This window comes from Haemaphysalis longicornis, unplaced genomic scaffold, assembly GCF_048455015.1.
Source record: "Haemaphysalis longicornis isolate Haplotype H1 unplaced genomic scaffold, Haemaphysalis longicornis Haplotype H1 scaffold_4, whole genome shotgun sequence".
Lineage (NCBI taxonomy): Eukaryota > Metazoa > Arthropoda > Arachnida > Ixodida > Ixodidae > Haemaphysalis > Haemaphysalis longicornis.
This window is the reverse complement of record NW_027526361.1, coordinates 116,293,049-116,310,948: the sequence shown is the minus strand read 5'-3', so window position 1 is coordinate 116,310,948 and position 17,900 is coordinate 116,293,049. Positions and strand designations below refer to the sequence as shown.

The 17,900-nt window shown below is 43.8% G+C and overlaps 1 protein-coding gene across 1 annotated transcript; it reads right to left on the bottom strand.

Moving 5' to 3' along the window:
- Nucleotides 1–1,954: 1,954 nt before the first annotated feature.
- LOC144179289 (venom serine carboxypeptidase-like) lies at nucleotides 1,955–10,693 on the bottom strand. The gene is made up of 4 exons (XM_077707588.1): nucleotides 10,545–10,693; nucleotides 9,265–9,567; nucleotides 6,905–7,241; nucleotides 1,955–2,964 (listed from the first exon to the last, which is right to left on the bottom strand). Exons 2-4 carry the CDS (start codon nucleotides 9,556–9,558, stop codon nucleotides 2,102–2,104), a joined length of 1,494 nt encoding a protein of 497 aa, XP_077563714.1. The 5' UTR covers nucleotides 9,559–9,567; nucleotides 10,545–10,693; the 3' UTR covers nucleotides 1,955–2,101.
- Nucleotides 10,694–17,900: the final 7,207 nt, after the last annotated feature.

The following is a 17,900-nucleotide window of genomic DNA, read 5'->3' as shown; positions in this document are numbered from 1 at the left end:
CTAGATTATTCATGACATGAGATGCTATTATGTGTTCTAGAAGCTTGGACGATATGCACGTAGGAAAAATAGGGCGGTAATTAGCTGGTGAAGAACGATTGCCTGATTTAAAGACGGGGGTTGTCTTTTATTTTTTCCAGTCATCTGGAACCTGGCCTGTGCGTACGGGATTGATCAGATATTAGACATAGGATTTTACTTAAAACGAGGATAGTATTTTTTAGTACGAGATTAACTCGTAACGAGATAGTACGAGATTAACTTACTGTTAATCTTGTCGCAACCGGCAGATGATGTTAACTTCAGTGTACTCATTATTTAGGCTATACTTTTAGGACTAATTTGAATGTCGGGCTGTGCACTGGATTTTCTGTATGATTTAGCTGTGATGGATTCGTTGTTAGCGGGATGGGACACGGATGTAAAGTAGTCGTTGAGAAATGTAGCACAATTACCACTGTCTATGGGTTGACCGTCCGGGTTTGTGAGTTCAAGTTGATTAGTGTTTGACTTAGGGGGGCGTAAGCGCCAGAACTTGTTGGGGTTAGTTTTCAGTATGGATTGTGGGTTCGTTGAAAGGAATTTTTCATTGGCATCAGCTATTTCTTTTACGTATTGAGTCCCACATGACTGGTAACGGTCCCAGGCTAGTTGTTCAGTTTTTAATTTGGCTGATCTGTAGAGGCGTTTTTTTCTATTCCGAAGGCGTTTTAGGCAGTTATTAAACCATGGGTTGTTATAAATAGATCTAACAAGTAGGCTAGGAATAAATGTAATTTTGAAGTTTAAAAGTTTATTTTTGTACAATTCTCAGTTAGAATCAGGACTGCGTGTTTCGTAGGTTTTACGGAACGAAGAATAAAATCGCTTAAGTTCATTGCTAATGGCGCCGTAATTACCACGCTTGTAGTTAGTAATCAGTTTGGTGCGAGCCAAAAGCTTCTTTTGTGTTATCATGTATCTAGTAACGACAACCAAAACAGAACAATGTCTTATTATACCCGCACTTTTATTTTGTGAATGTGTTGTTTGTGTTACATAAATTGTCCGCATTTTATGTGGTCGTGAAACTTACAGACTGCGTACTTTCAACATGCCCGATCATCATCGTTTCTTTTCCCATTCTCTGGAGAAAACTACTTCGTCACTAAACTGTATCCATAATTTAAACTAGAATCGCATGCTAGGACAATTACGTCGTAATTTCCGTTCTGCACCCGTCTGATTGAAAAAAGTGCTATATAAAACTTTGGTTCAGCCTAAACTTGATTACGCCGTATGTATTTGGGATCCAAGCTCTGAAACTCTGAATAAATAATTATAACTAGTCCAAAAAAACGCCGCTTGCTTCATCCTCCAGAACTACAGCACGACAGCTAGTGTTACATCAATGAAAAATTCCTTGCACTTACCTCATCTGGCTGCTCGATCGGCTCATCTTGTTTCATAAAATTTATTACCACAATTCTTTTTTGCGCACAGCCCTCATTCCCCCACCTTCCTATGTTTCGTCCGCACTGATCGCACTCACAAAGTAGGCGTTATGACTTGCCTAACACGTGCTTTCAATCATTCATTCCTCGGACATCGAGCGAATGGAACCACCTTCCCGGACCACTTGCTGGCATCCAAGACAGCGAACGCTTCCGCGCTGCATTATCATCAATGTGATGCAAGGTGTCAGTGAAACTGTACTGTTGTTGTTGCTGCTGCACTTGTTTCATTTTTTGTTGTATTGCTGCTTCTACATCAGTCCCCATTCCCCTCTGTAATGCCCTTGGCCTTTAGAATAACATAAATAAATAAATAAATAAATAAATAAATAAATAAATAAATAAATAAATAAATAAATAAATAAATAAATAAAAATAAAAAAGAGAAAATAAATAAATAAATAAATAAAAATACGTAGGTGCAGTACAGAAAGAAGTTGCACACTTGAGCTTTGTACGACTTTCAGGTTGAGCAAGTAAACAAGACTTTAATGATACTTGCAAACAGGGTTAGTATGCGGCATGTCGGCGCTAAACTGCCGTTTTTCCTCAACAATTCTCCGTTTAACTGTTTTTTCCGCTGGTATATAAAGGTTTTGCGTCAAGCACTAAGAGGAACTGGTGTTGTTCGCAATCTCTTCGTCGCTGAAGGGTAAATCGTTGATAAACCTCGTCATCATGTCCAGAGAGGCCTCCGGCTGATCCAGAGGAACGTAGTGACCTGCGTTGCGCACCATCACCAGTCTAAACTTTTCCGCTGATCGGCTATAGCCATACACACCGTTCGAACTCCCTTTGGACCCGTTGGTAATCGACTGTGGCCACCAAATTCGTCTTGAAGCTGCCTCCAGCTCTTTGGCACCCGACCAGGGTATGGTAGCGAGAAATTCCTCTGTGCCTGTGTAAGGCACAACAATATCAAGCTGACCGCTGTAGAGGAGGACTTTGTAGTTGTCCATTAAAACATGCATATAAGGCTTGGCACTATTCATCAGATCACCGATCATGTGTGTGATGACACTTGATCGGTCATGGAAAGGGTTCGATCCCACATGAAGGGCTTGCCTCACCGATGCTGTCTGGACGAAGCCTTCAAATGAATCCGTTATGGCAGGATCCTTAATAAGAAGGACATTGTGAAAACGTTCGTAGCCAGTGACATTCCCAAAATACGTCGATGGTGGATTGTAGTATTCGTTGGGAAGAGCGAACATGAGCTCATTGATGACGAAGAAGGCATCTGTATAACGACCATCGTTGATGTAGTTCTTCGCGACGTTATACTTTTGATTGAAGTACGAAGCCTGCTGGCGGTCGAAAAGTCCAAGCTGATATGTGTGGTTGCTAAGGTCAAGCTGGATGACCGGGTCGGTGAATCCGTTACCGTACGCGATGCCCTTGAGATTGATGTTGGCGCGAAGCGAGTCTTTCGCATCGTGGATTGCGAAAGCAGTGGCCGGCACGAACTTTCCTGCAAGACGCAGCACCAAAATGAACGTTTAAGAGGCAGCAACTGTTAGACTGTCTCGCCAACTTTTTGTATGTTTTGCAAAGAAAGGAAGTACTTATCGTGCGGTAATTTTACCGTACCTTAAGGGGCACTCACCTGCTAATATTCTTATGGGGCGTACAACTTCATGACTGAAGGGCTTCAAAACCATCGTGCACCTATACGACAGGACTTACGAGTACATAGAGATGTTCCTAACGGACCAGGTTGCTGATTTTAGAAATATGTCACTTCTGTACTGAAATGAAGACATAAATCTTTTGCTTGCTAGACAGCCAGCGCCATCTAGTGAAAACTAGATAATCCAAAATGCGTTTCTTGGTTATTATTTATTTCAGTAAGAAAGAGAAATCTTTCTAACAGAAGCAAACGAGGACGTTGGGAACATTTATATGGATTTATAAAACTTTTCGCATGGGTACTCCGCGGGTTGTAAGCCTTTGGGTCATGAATTAGTAACTACCATAGGAATGTGATCAGGTGATTCCCCTTTAAGGGGATTTTTTGAGCCTCAAGAATACAAAATTTGTGGCGAAACAGATAGCGTGTCACCATCAAGAAAGATTTCACTGGAAGAGATTATAGATGTTTCTTAGGTATTTGAACATGACTTTTCAAGAATTTTTAAGTAGATTGCACGCAAGAAACGGGAACTTCACATAAAATAACTCATAACTAAACGATCTTTCTGAAAGGGGCCATGCAGACAAAATGAAAGTTGGTTTTATGCAAAACATTTCGTGTTTTATAGTGCCCCCAGCGCTGGCCCGGCAGCAAATGATGCCGTATTCACCAAAAAATTAATCAATTTAGGTTAAAATTTTGATTTTCCCGCCAAATTGTGTGTTTTCTGGACGTCAGCAGTGAAGCCATAAGTGCGCGTATTCAAACAAACTTCCACTGCGTCAATCGGCTCTGCAGCCTCGCTTGCCGTTATTCCTCCAAGATGGCGCTACCCCACTCCTGAACGGACCGTTGTCCGCCATTGCTTTGTTTTTGACCGTATTTGCGCGTGGGTTGTTTTTGGTACTGCAAAAGTCATCGTTTCGTGAAACATAGGGTATGCTCCGCATACAGGTTCACGTAACACAACGTCACTTCCGCCAGTCGGCGGTGTCGTGTAAGATAACTACAAAGTGGCGGAGTGCTGCGCAGCTAACACAAGCATAGTGCGCCCAGTACCAACAGCAGTGCGCATCGGTACTTCTATGCCTACGTGTACTTTCGTAACTTTCATTGTTTACCGCACCATTCTTACTGCTCTAAAATGAATATTCATTCCATTTAAGCGCAAATAGCTCGTTCAGTAAGCGTATAAGCCGTGTTTAATTTGCGTTTGCGTTTGTCGGCCTCAGCCAATCTCACCGCCGGGCACATATCACATCATAGATTCTGTTGCGGGAAATGAGCCAGTGGGACGCTAGGCCATTCTCTTTTTTCCTAATTATATAGCTTATTTGAGCGAAGTGTACGTTAAAAGTGGTGTCAGTATGATTCTAACGGGGCAATCTTTCGAATAAACCAAACTTGTGTTTTGTCTGCATGGCCCCTTTAAGGATCCTTTGCTTAATTAAGGCGCCGTTTTAACGTTGATGATGTGACGACTACTTGCATTCCTAGTATTGGGCTAAGTATACAGCATCAATACTCCGTTATGCGTTCTGCTGGCAACATAGATATATATCTTCATGTTGACATTTTACGTACTGCTTAAAATTGGTCATGAAGAAAAACTAGGAAAGCACTTAGATTTCATATAAAGCAGCGAGATAAGCGATTTATTTTGTCTGAAACGTCCGATATAGAACTTAAAGTCTTTTATAGGACGTGATGAAAACGTTGCCGAATGGGATTGTGTCTGTTCTCCACGGGAGCAAGGGGCTTCCTGCGCAGAGAAATGGCACTGGGCTTCCAAAAAACGGAGATAGTCGTCTTCTTCCAAACGGGGATTTTTGTTGCAAGGAGAAATTCTTCTTGGTTCTACAGTACAGTCCTACAACACGTTTCACGCCTGGAAGGTTTAGTTACGGCCCCGGCAAAGCAATAAAAACATACGCGCCAAGCGATTTTATGGCGTGAGCAATGGATGGGGCATCACGCAGCTCCATCAACACAGCCCCGTGGCTGTGTCAAGGGATTCGCGCATGTCACCAGAGGGGGCAGAGCCCAAAAAAAGTGGAGAGAGCACGTGGACACAGCTGCCTGCGATAGCGGAGAGAGTGACACCGCAAAGGAGACTGCAAACAAAGTGAGCCTCCTGTTGCCTGCTGCTCTCTTTGCCCACTCGCTAGCCTTTCCGTGTGCCCTGTATTGGGCATTTCCCTTAGGTGCACTCCACACCGCAGCTAAACGGCCGATCTAGGTGTCCGTATTGTTGTTATGCAAGTGGTGTTCCCTGGAGTAATGTCACTGCGGCAGTGCCGTTGCCATGCATGTTGCACTGCAGTAATGTTGTTTGGTGGGGAAGCTTTTTACAGAGTATTGGTGGCTTAACTAGCTTTACTTTTGCTGGCCAAGAGCCGAGCCATGCCGTTATCCCGTAACATAGTTTTGATAGACCTCCAAAGCAACATATTTATCAAATTCTTGATTTTGGCGTAGTACCCTTTTTGCCAGCACGTTTTGTGTAAACCTGGAGCTCGTGCGGGGGAACAATTATCGCAGAAAATAATATGTTGATGCAGATCAGGAGGTAATGAAAGAACAAAAAAATTGTCTCGATGCAGAGATATATATCTTCAAAAAACAGAGGTCAAGGCAGGGCACACACAAAAAAATCGACAACCCGAGACCTTTTGCGTGTGGCGTCGTTTACACTGTATTTTTGATAACGTATAGCAAGACACTCCCCGTAAGACCTTAGGGCGCATACCCACAAACTGAGCGAAATGCATCGCACCATAACGAAATGGCGCTACATAAGAAGGAAAAGGCTGAGGTAAAGTAAACAACTTATCTATTGGCTCTGGTGACGTGCACAAACTACCTGCCTCCTTGCTGAAGAATTGTGTCGACAGAGGAAGGTTTTTTTATGAATACCACTCGGAGGCACAAAAACGATGTAGATGCAACACAAACTCAGCAAAATGACACGAAAGCAATAATCACGGCAGTGGCACGGGACGAGGGACACGTCCGAATTTCTCGTAATATGCCTATAACACGAAAACCACTTCAAGAGCAGTTTTTTTTCAAGAACATAAAAAAAAATTCTGAAAATGCACACTGCTAAGCCACCAGAAGAAACTTTTACAGATTTATGAGAGCGAATAAGCTGCCCTGTTTTCGTAATAGCTTTCCGCTACATGTTTTCATCACCCGTGCTTTTGTATTTGTGCTTTCTTTATGCTTTCTAACTTCATTGCATTCCCTTTTTTCCGTTTCTTTTTGGTGTATAGGAAAATTATTTGTTAGAGGTGTTTTTACTTCTAATCGCAAATGACATATGTCCGGTTTTTAGAAGCAATGTAACGCACTTTCTAGCCATTGAGATGGCTACGCTAGATCTAGTATTAAGGATATATATATTTGCAGTCATTTGGAGTTTGAACGGAACCGGAGAGGGGCAGGCATCGGTGTGTGCGAGATATCGGATGCCACTGTATTATACGCTCGACATTTTTTCGCGTTATCAGAGTGGAGCCATGAAAGGCAGACAGTCTGTTTTTGAAGCTTTCGTGATAAAGGCGGGGTTTGGGCAGCATGCTAGTAGTCACTGTCCTGTTTTTGTTTATTTGTCCATCACACAATCTGTACGGTGTAGGCAATTTGCATATCTGTATGTTATATATACAGATTGTATATATTTGTATATAATTTGTATATCTGTATATCTGTATTTGTATGTTCAGACCGCGGGGCATTATGGTTACTTGACTGAAAGTTATTTGATGCCACTTACCGCCAAAAGATTCGCCAGTGACATAAAAGTCGTTTTGCGAGTAATCCGGAAAGAGCTGAAAAAACTGCTGCAGGAACTCGACCATGTCCCGTCCGACGTCAGTCAGGTTTCGTGCGTAGCCTTCGTCCGAGTCGGTGAAGCTGAACCCGGCCCCCACTGGTTCGTCGACGTATAGCATAGAGAAGTGTTTTACCCACGTTACAATTCGTCGTACAGGTTTCAGGGAGTCATCGTTGGGCAGCATGTACGGTCCGTGTTCGGCGAAGAATCCGACTAAAGACGATGATCCGGGGCCTCCTTGGAGCCAGGCTAACACCGGTGCCTTGTCCGGCCGCTCCTGTGTTTATAAATTAGTGATATTAATATATAACATTGGCGAAGTTATCGAAGGAAACTTTGACAAAATGAAGCGAAGTTTTGACTTCTAAGAAATACATAGGTAGCTCATTCGTTACCACAGGAGTACCGAAACTATACTACAGTTTCTATTGTTAATTGACAACAAGCTCACTACAGGCATGAACTTTCGTGCTTTCGTGAATTGTTTCTTCTTCCTTCGTATTCTTGTCTTGCATAGTTTTCCACAATTTACCAACGCAGACAGTGTCACAATAGGCCACCGGCTTTCCACTTCTAATCTCCGCTCCCCCTCCTCTTGGTAGCTTTCTTAAAATCGTGGCGAAAGAACGTCGGCCACCATTTTCCAGTTTAAAGTACACGTACCGAAAGGACTTTCGCTATCTCCACTCACGAGGCAATGCCCGTAACAATTATGGAAAGTCCATATGACACCCAAAATAGTTCATAAATTCGCTTTGGCTGCTCTCGAAGCGCTTTTTCTGTGAATAAAAGATAACGACAGTCACCAGCGCCTATATGGTTTGCGGCGGCAAGTGGGCTTTCTATTGAGGCGAATCGCATGAGCGGGAGGGACAGCCCGACAGCTGTGGTTACAAAAAGTGCGATTTTTAGGGAAGAAGGCCTTTTAGCAAAACTCTTAGCGCCCCTTCTCCTCCTTCGAGAATGAGGTTTTTTTGGCTATAAGAAAGCAGGCATTCTGCAACTGCCACACCTGTGCAGTAACTACTCATGGTGGTGGTGGAAACTTCTGGCATTAGAGTTCTTCAAAGAAAAGCACTATGCATTTCTAGTTCATTGGGAACGAAATAGGTGCCCATAATATTAGTTCGGAAGTTACCAAAAGGTGAAGAATCACTTACGTTCGAGGCGCTCGCTTGGCCCTTCTGACAAGAGGAAATTTTACACTGCCAAATGTATAAATCAGCGCCAAACATTTCTCATCTCAGGCTCACAGAAACCGTTCACAAACCAGTGCACGTAACTTAACGGCTGACGCGTACGGCATTGTTATGCTCAGGAACAACATGAGAGGATTTCCAACTCACTCTGCCTGCAGAACGCCAAACGTAGGGATTTCTGATTTTCTCTACTCCTGAAAAGGCAGTCTATCTGAGGTCTCCTTTTATTTTAAAGGGGTACTGACACCAATTTAAGGTGTTAATAATATTACACAGTCGCTTCATTTACTCGGCAGAATACCCTGGCGGAAATTTGGGCGGCCTGCAACGCGCAGGATATACTTGAATTTTATCTCATTCATCGCGCCGACGGTACAGCACGCGGAGAGGCGCGCAGCAAATAAACAAAGGCGTGGCATGACTCCGTGGTAATGAACAGAAGTGCGTGGCCGTGTGCCCCGAACGCTCGTCAGAAACTCGTGACGTCACTTGAAACGTGCGGCCTGGCGAGCGGCGACTGGGCTCTGGCGCGTTCTTTAAATGATGCACGTAGCCAGAGCTACACGCATAACCGCTTTCCAGAAAGGCAATCTTACCAAAAGTAAAGTACCGCACTCGAAAAAGGAGCCGATAATAAAGCCCATAATCGTAACAGAAGTCGCCATCGTGACTCTGCTTGAAACCGGTCTAGAAAATTCCGCCACAATGGTAGGCCTAACGCCTTCAGGTAGCGCATTCTTCTGATCTGATGCGGGACGGTCGATATCGCCTCCACCGGCCACAGCAGTGTTTTGACGTTTGCGCGTTACGGTTAGGTCATACCGTTGTTCTGTCAGGCGCGCCCTCTGGGCTGGAAGCGCTGAAAACCGAAATAGACGATTTTCATGCCGTTCGATATAAATAATTATAGCGCGCTCAAGTATTAAAAGTGCTGTTTCGGGTTCACCAGGCCATTAGGCATAGATAAAAGCAATCACGAAGGAACATAAAAAATTGGCGTCAGAACTCCTCCAACCTGCTATTGCCCGTGCACAAATAAGACGTACCTCACCCCGGGTTAGTGTAATTGTGCTTGTGCACTCATGAAAAGTGTTTACTCACAAGCGCTGGTACGAACCAGAAGAAGAGATTGCTGTTGAGCTCCCTGTTGACGGTCAGGTAGCCCGAGTAACTGAGCACATTCTCCAAGTCGTCCCCACCGATCCTGCCGGTTTTACTTCGAGCACGCGCTTCTTCAAGCTTGCCGGCGTCGATGAGCGGCGTCAGATAGAGAGCTTCGCCGTACCCATCTTCCCCGTTGGCGTTACTGCCAGGCGTTGCTTGAATAATTGGCTGACAAAGCAGGAACAACCAGGGCACTGGCGACGCTAATACGTGAGAAGCCTTCATTGTCATCTGTGGAGACTGCACAGAGAAAGAGTTAGGTACGAAGACACTCAGTAATCCCGTATAACACTGAAGGAGCAGTATTTTCTTTATGAAAAAAATAAAAGCAAGTTTGATTATGAACGTAATACCACACAGAAAGCTCAGCGAGCCGGATAACTTGCGTCCCTTATGCTTGCAGAAAAAAATTTCACAGAAAGAGCCTTTTTGAAGCAATGGGCGAAAACGCAGGTCGTTAAGACGTATATTTATTTGCTCACATGTGAACGAACTCTTTTTGATCCGGCCCCCATTTTGTAACGAGGAGAACTGCTTACAATTTCGCCTTCGAACACTTAGTAACTCAAGAATTTCCTCACTAGTACAGGGACTTCTTTTTGAAGGAGACCGTCGTTGCACTAACTTCTTTATTTAACCGAAACACTGAAATTAGGAGCCACATCCAATGCTTGTACCGCGCCTAAAAAAGGCGAGAAGCGGGTGTGTGCTACATGTCAATGCGGAAGATGACATGTACCACATGTACCGCAAACACTATGTAGCAGTGAGGACGAATTTTGTACGTACTACTAGGGGACGCCATAACGATTTGTATTTCAGAGCATGTCATAATCACCTTGTGACTTAGGACATACATCACCTGTTGAAACTGCTCAATGTTCCGTCTGACACTGCGCCTAGTGGACAAGATTAGGTGATTTTATATAGTTAAAATGCTCGTTAATCACTTTCCGCTTAACGTGCATAAATAACTTTATTTCTGTTATTCATCGCAACCTTCTCTCTTGCACTTCCAAAAATAAGCTCGTACAGAAAAACTGCAGGGCTCGTCGGCTGAATCCTCCAGCAAACGTGGTTCGATCAGTGGTTAAACCTGCTATGCGACAAAGTGAAGCACATTATTATCTAGGAAGTCCGGCTGTGAGCTTTGTTGCAGAGGCCGAAAATCTGCGTTTTGCTACAGGAAACGTGTAGCTATAAAAATAGGCGTTTACCTTTTTGAGGGTAGGATGTATATGTCAGCACTGGAGTACGTGCGATATGTACCGGTTGTCTTGGGGATCACGCTAACTGGTTTCCATCAACTTTGGGAGCCAATGGAAGCGACTGCCATGAACTCTGGGGACCCGTTATGTGAGTCTGATGACATCCTACCAGAAAAAAAAAAGCATTTGTTTTGTTCAGAGCGCGTAGTTTTCCGCACCATCTGTTTTTCCCGTACCATGGTTAGCGCCATATGTGTTTGTGCAGGAAATGAGGTGGCTTTTGAATGTGCTGCATGTGGGAACAAACATGTGCTTCAGAACAACCCTCTTCCTCGTCAATAAATTGAATAAGTTTTTTCTCCAAAATTAGTCAAATCCACCTGAACGCGATTTGAGATAAAAGCGAAAGTTTGTTACCGGACCTAAATGCAACGATCTCACAGCTGTTATATGAGGTGTTTTAAATGTCAGCTAGGAGAAGTGTACGACGACAAGTAATTCAAAGTTACGTGGAGGATTCGACCTATTTTAGGATGATAAGTTCGGATTTAGCTGGTATTGAATTTGGACGTTCAAGAGGATGGAGAATTCTTATCAAAAGTGTATTCAAATTGACTTTCAGGAAACTTACGATGGAGTTTTGGTGGAAAAGGCATTAAAAATATGCAGCAGGACTTCAAAAACACTAGAAATATACATTAGGAGCACGTGAGTCTTCTTGGCAGCATGAACAGCTCTCTTCTAATTCTTCCGGAGGATCATTTTTTTTGGGCACGCCTGAAGACACTCATTAAGTAAGCGATCTCTTCAGTGCCTTCCCATGAATTTCCGAAACGCTTGACAAGAAGTCTGGTCATGTCTTCTTCGTCTCCTTCACCGTAATGAAGTAGCTCATACCTACAGGGGGGATTTGCCATGGCTCGCGAGCGGTAAGCATTTAGTTAAGAAATAAAATGGCAAAGATGGGTCTAAACAAAAGAACAACAATAACCAGATTTACTCCATCCCGGGGGGAGACGGGATGGAATGATTCTCTCACATCTCTGAGTTTTATTTTCTTCATTTTGTCTTCTATTCTCTTTGTCGTTGACGTATAAGGACTGATCTTTCGCCGATCACTAATTGAAGTCGGGATCAATGAGAAGCCAACTCCAAAAAGCAAAAGAACTCCAGACAATACCCATGAAACAGCACGATCATCCAAGCCAAAAGCAAACTCCCATTGAGCAAATGAATTTGGCTCATTTCGATCCGTACTACAGCAGTATCAGGCTCATTTTCGACACAAAGTACGATCTGCCTACACGTTTGTAAGGCGTTATCTGACTTATTTTGTTAGAACCTCTTTTCTAGGGAAAGGGTGGCAAATTTTTCTTGTCACTGCAGTTTTATTTTGCTTAGTTTCGGCTTGCGGATTTGGCTCACTTCGAAAAGAGCGCACTAACTCTAAGTATTTGAAATGCCTTCCCACGAGAATTTGTAGTTTACGGGACATTACATAAGTGTCTTCCACGAATTAGTAAGCTTCAAGTCATCGATGTTGTCTCTATACGGTAGAAAAAAGTGCCGCATGCATGATCATTTCGAGCTCCTTTGGTTCTTCAGACTAGTCAAACCAATGCGATAGGCCGGCTGGTTGTAGCGCATGGTGTCGCACGGTGGTGAAACACGCTGTGCTATCAGTAAGAGCAATGGAAGTGATCTAACACACGTTGAATACCCGTTCCCTCTTTAGTTAGGCTGATTTTCAACACACTTAGACGTTTCTTTTTCCGTTGCCGCATAATATTGCGGTGTCAACACGGGAATGTTACTTTAGTTTTGATTGCTAATAACGCACTTACCTTTTTTCAGCTACCAAAGATGTAACTGCATTAATTTGGGCAGTCCACCAGCAGAATACTTTTTCGGCCTGGACGTGTGGTTCCGTAATCTATATTAAACGTAATTTTTTCTAACTTAAAACTGTCGGTTGTCTTACACTTTTCAAACATTGTGTTATGTTACTGGACGGCGTGCCGTGTATTCCAAAATAAATAAGAATCCTGCGTTGCTCCGTTGAGTAATAAAGCATGAGCCTTCTTATGACGCTTGAGGCAAAAGAATCGCTCTAAAGGGATAAATGCAGAGCATTCAAGCGGAGAGGCGAGTCACGCTGATACAATCAACCAATCAATCATGTTTTTATTTTCACCAGTACAGCATCCAGTGAAAAAGGGGGTGTGGCCGGAGAAAAAGCCGCTTGTTTACGGCTTGACAAAGCTCCGGTCTCCCACACGGTCGTGACAGGTCGACGCTCAAAGGAAGTAAAATAATTACAATAAAATACACAATCACAAACGCATGCGTTTTGATGACGGGTCCTCAAAATTAAAACATAATTGCAAACACTCAATGACAACAACAGAAATGAAGCATAAAAATTGAAAGACACATTTCTGGCATACTCATGTTATTTCAAAGCCACAGACATATATCATTGCCGTAATTAATGCATGTCTGCTACAAAAAGTTCCTGTATATGAGCTTTGCTTAAGGTCATGACTTCCCTGTGATGACGGTGAAAATTATTTAGTATGTAAGGTAATGTATGACACAGTCGTTGCTGACCGTAGTTGGTGCGGGAAAACGGTATTTGCCATGGTGGTTGGTATCTGTAAGAATATACAGATTCACTCGCACGTAAGTTTGCTAAACATAAGAAAGAGTCCAAATTTCCTTGTACTGCCCTTTTGTAGCTTTGGATTACCTTATATGCGTATATGAAAGGAGCTTTTATAATTTTATTTTTAATGAACAACTCTCTGGTGTGTTCCAGGTAGGGAACATTTTCAACGGCCCGAACTGCTTTCTTCTGTAATAGTGTTAGTTTTTGCAGATTCTGGGCAGTGGTGGTTCCCCAAATTAACGAGCAATAATTTAGTTGCGAGTTAAACAATGACTGGTAAAGTAGCCTTTTTATAGCTTGGGGCAACACGTAACGATGTCTTCTAAGGGTACCGACAATCTTTTGCAGCTTCGAGCTCAAATGATTTATGTGCTCATTCCAGGTCATGTGCTCTGAAAACACAACGCCGAGAGTGTTCACATGCTTTGCTACATTGATTTTGTAAGGGCCTAGTGTAATAGTATCTGGCAAGGTGGGAAGGATTCCTGGTGCTCGAAAAACAACACATTTAGTTTTTGTTTCATTAAGGACAAGGTGGTTCGAGTGTGACCATTCTTTAAGTTTGCAGCAAACTGAGCTAGCCAGGGGCACAATACTTGTTAAATCTTTACCAGGCACAAATACAGTGCAGTCGTCCGCGTATATAATAAACTTGCACTTTTTTTCGAGTTTCGTAATGTCATTGACATAGAATAGAAAAAGAATTGGTCCCAAGATACTGCCTTGTGGCACCCCATTTTTAACTGGTTTTATTGTAGATCTAACGTTATTGATTTCAACGAATTGAACACGTTGCTTTAAATAAGAACATAGAAGATTCAAGGCCAGTCCCCGGAAGCCATATCTTTCCAGTTTTACCAGCAGTAATGTATGGTTTACTCTGTCAAACGCCTTACTGAAGTCGAGATAGAGGCGTCAGCTCCTTTCTCTCAAAGTTTTCGAGGATGGCTTCTTTTTGCACGGATAAAGCACTTTCAGTTGAGCGCTTCTTTCTAAAGCCGTGTTGGCATTCAGTTAGGAGGTCATGTTTCCGGGTGAAGTTGTCTATACGGGCGTTAATTATTTTTTCTAGACCTTTAGAAAACACCGGAAGAATAGAAATTGGTCGATAGTTTCCCATTTGGTATTTGTCGCCTCCTTTATGTACGATTGTTACCCGTGCGACCTGCATGCCCTTTGGAAATGTACCAGTCGACAGTGCCAAATTAAAAATGTGGGTTAATACAGGGGTCAACAGATCCATAACATATTTAATTGGTTTGATTTCCAAGTCGTCCGCATCCCTACTGCGGCTATTTTTTAGGTTCAAGAAAATGTTGCTAACTTCGGAGGGACATGTAGGCGTCAGGAATAAAGTTTCTGTTAGAGGCGAAATATCTGGCATGATTTGGTCATCATCTACTCTGTTTCCTATTTCTAGAAAAAAGTCATTAAACATGTTGGCAAGTTCTTTTCCTTTTGTAACCTTTCCATCTATATTGATTTCTTCTATTTGACTAGCAGTTTTAGGATTCAAGATTTCATTTAGCCTTTTCCAGACATTTTCACTTCTGCGAAGGCAGTCCGTATCAAATATGCGATGATAGTATTCATTCTTCGCTTTTTCCATTTCTTTGTTTAATTTATTCCTGAATTGCTTGTATTCCTTCCACTTGTCTAAGTCGCGACACCGCATGAATGATTGATACAACTTATTTTTCCGCTTAATTTTTCTTAGGAACTGCTTCGTGACCCAAGGCTTACGTGCATTTTTTGCACGTGAGCGCTTTTCTGTGGGAAATGATTTAATAAACAGCGTTTTAACTCTGGTGATAAATTTATTGTAGCACTCGTCAGCATCTTCAGTGGCATAAACTTCATCCCAGTTCGTCTGGTGAATGGCTTCTCTAAACTTATCTAGTTTTTCAGGTGATATGACCCGGCACGTGTATTCTTGTTTGCCGACAACGCGGGAGCCAGGAGCTCGTTGCATGAAAATGAATATTGGCATATGGTCGCTGACGTCGGAGCATAAGACACCTGACACTGCGCTGTCAGCGCACGAATTTGTAACAAATGTGTCGAGCAGGGATGCAGTTGATAAGGTAACCCGGGTTGGCGACGTGATGGCACTCCAAAAATTGTTGCATTTTAGGACTGACAGCCAGTGTGTAGCCGCTGCCGAATCTTTTATAGTGTCAATGTTAAAATCACCGCCAATGGTAAGAGCGCAGCCCAAATCATTTGCGTAGGACAGAAAACTATCGAAAAAGTTCAAGAAAGTGGGAAGGCTGCCATTAGGCGGGCGATACACCACAGCGAACAGAGCCTTATCTTTTTTAATGCAGAGAACTTCGTAATCGTCTGTTATAGCACTGAATTCTTTCACAACTTCGCAATTATCAAACACTGTCAAAATCGATACGCCACCTCCTCGGCTTTTTTTACGGTTTAGAACAAAGTGATTATAGCGGGGCAAAACAAAGTATTCCGAGTCATCAGTGTACCATGTTTCCGTAAACATTATCATATCGAAATTCACCTTGCATGATTGGAGAAATAAAGTGACTAAATCTTTTTTTGGCTGAAGGGATCGTGCGTTTATATGCAGTAGTTTCTGCGACTTCGCCGCCTGGCTTGTTTTGAGGACACTTGCGATATTTTCGGGGATAATCGGATCCGCCAGCGCCATTTACCCACGGAAGAGCAGCATGATCCTAGGTCTCGTCGTCCGTTTAAGTTGTAGTGCTTGAATTTATTTTGTTGACGTCACTGTCACAAAGTATTTGAACAGTGGGTGAGGTTTCAGTACGACGAGCCAGAACGATCCCGTTTTTGGTCCACACAAATTTCCAGTTGTGTTCGCGTTTGCGTGCTATTGCCATTCCCAAAATTCTTTTCATTTCTGGGCACAAATGCTCGTTCACGTACACGGGCGACCCAGTGGGCAAACCCAGCATAGCGTTTGTCAGCCTTTTTTTCCGAGACATTTCCAACACTTTGTCGCGCTTCTCTCGGCGCTGAAACTGGACAATTATGTTCGTCTTGTTTTCTACCTTCGTCGGGACTCGGTGACATACATCGATGTCATCGCTTGAGATGGGTTCACCAATAGCGTCGCCCATTTTCTTAAGTACATCTTTGAGTTCCTCGTTTTGTTCGTACTCTGCTCCCTTAATTTCGATATTTCGGTTGCGTGTATACTGCTCGGACTTCAAAAGGCCCGCTTTGCAATCAGCTAGTTCTCTTTCGAGATTGAACACTTTACACTGCAACGCTTCGTTTTCTTTCCGTAGTCCTTTGTTTTCATTGAGAGTCCGTTCAAGCCTGAGGTTAGCATCATCGAAGCCCTTCCCAATGAAACTCAAGCTCTTTTTTATGTCTTCCATATCGGTGCGCAGGCCTTTTTCTTCCGAGCGGATACTCCTTTCAAATATTTCTTTCATTCCCTTCCATTCCTGTCTTAACTCTTCTTTAAATTCTTGAAGCAGCTTTAACACTTCCTTGCTCATCATACAACAAAGATGGCACAGTACTGTGTAACAGCGCTAGATAGCAACACAAAAGGGCACCAGGGGGCAGCAGCGACAGCGGTGTGACAAAGTAACGTATATGGCCGCCGAGAATGAATAACTAACCTGCAAGGGCCGAGGAAAACGTTTAGCTTGTGCGCAGAGCGCTGTCACTGCTGCCGTGTCCCGTGCGAGGAGAGCGTGCAGGCTTTATAGTCCTCCGTGAAGTCACGTGGCCTGGCACACAGTCACGCGTTGGCGCCTGCGCTGTCCTTGGCCTCTTGTCCCTTGCTTCGTTCACCAGCCGGACGGTGAAGGCAGGCGGGTGATGCCGTGCTCGTTCTCCAGTGATGCTGCAAGGGCCGAGGAAAACGTTTAGCTTGTGCGCAGAGCGCTGTCACTGCTGCCGTGTCCCGTGCGAGGAGAGCGTGCAGGCTTTATAGTCCTCCGTGAAGTCACGTGGCCTGGCACACAGTCACGCGTTGGCGCCTGCGCTGTCCTTGGCCTCTTGTCCCTTGCTTCGTTCCCCAGCCGGACGGTGAAGGCAGGCGGGTGATGCCGTGCTCGTTCTCCAGTGATGCTGCAAGGGCCGAGGAAAACGTTTAGCTTGTGCGCAGAGCGCTGTCACTGCTGCCGTCGGATCACAGGTCGGAATTTCCTATCGTACCAACAGGTGTTTCTTTAGAAGCAGGGCAGCGTTGGTTGCACCTGCCATAGGAGCAGCACATTTCCACAGACAAAGGATTTCCCTATTTGGAGTGCAGGTCGGAGCAGTGGTAGAAGTACAGCCTGCAGCGAGACAAAAAGTCCCAGACGAAGGTCACGCGTATATAATACGGTCAATAAGCCCAAAGCAGTGGCGGTAAGACAGGAGAGTAACCTGTGTCTTGTCCTTCTAAGAACTGCTAAAAAATTAGATAGGGATTTATCAGCCACGAATCACCATCCCGCTCATCTTTACGCTTGGGGGCAGAACAACACCCTCAGTGACAAAGGAATGATTATACTTCAGCTGAAGAGAGACAACAGCGTGTCATTCTCCTCTGTACTCCTTTTTCAGCAGCTTCGTGTAAATCTGGGAACGGAATCTGGATATAAGCCAATAGAGGGAACCCAGCACCAGGAGCTAGTGAGGGCAAGCGCTCCTGCCCTCATTAGCTTATTTATAACTATAACTATATAACTATAAAATGAAGTGCCCGACTG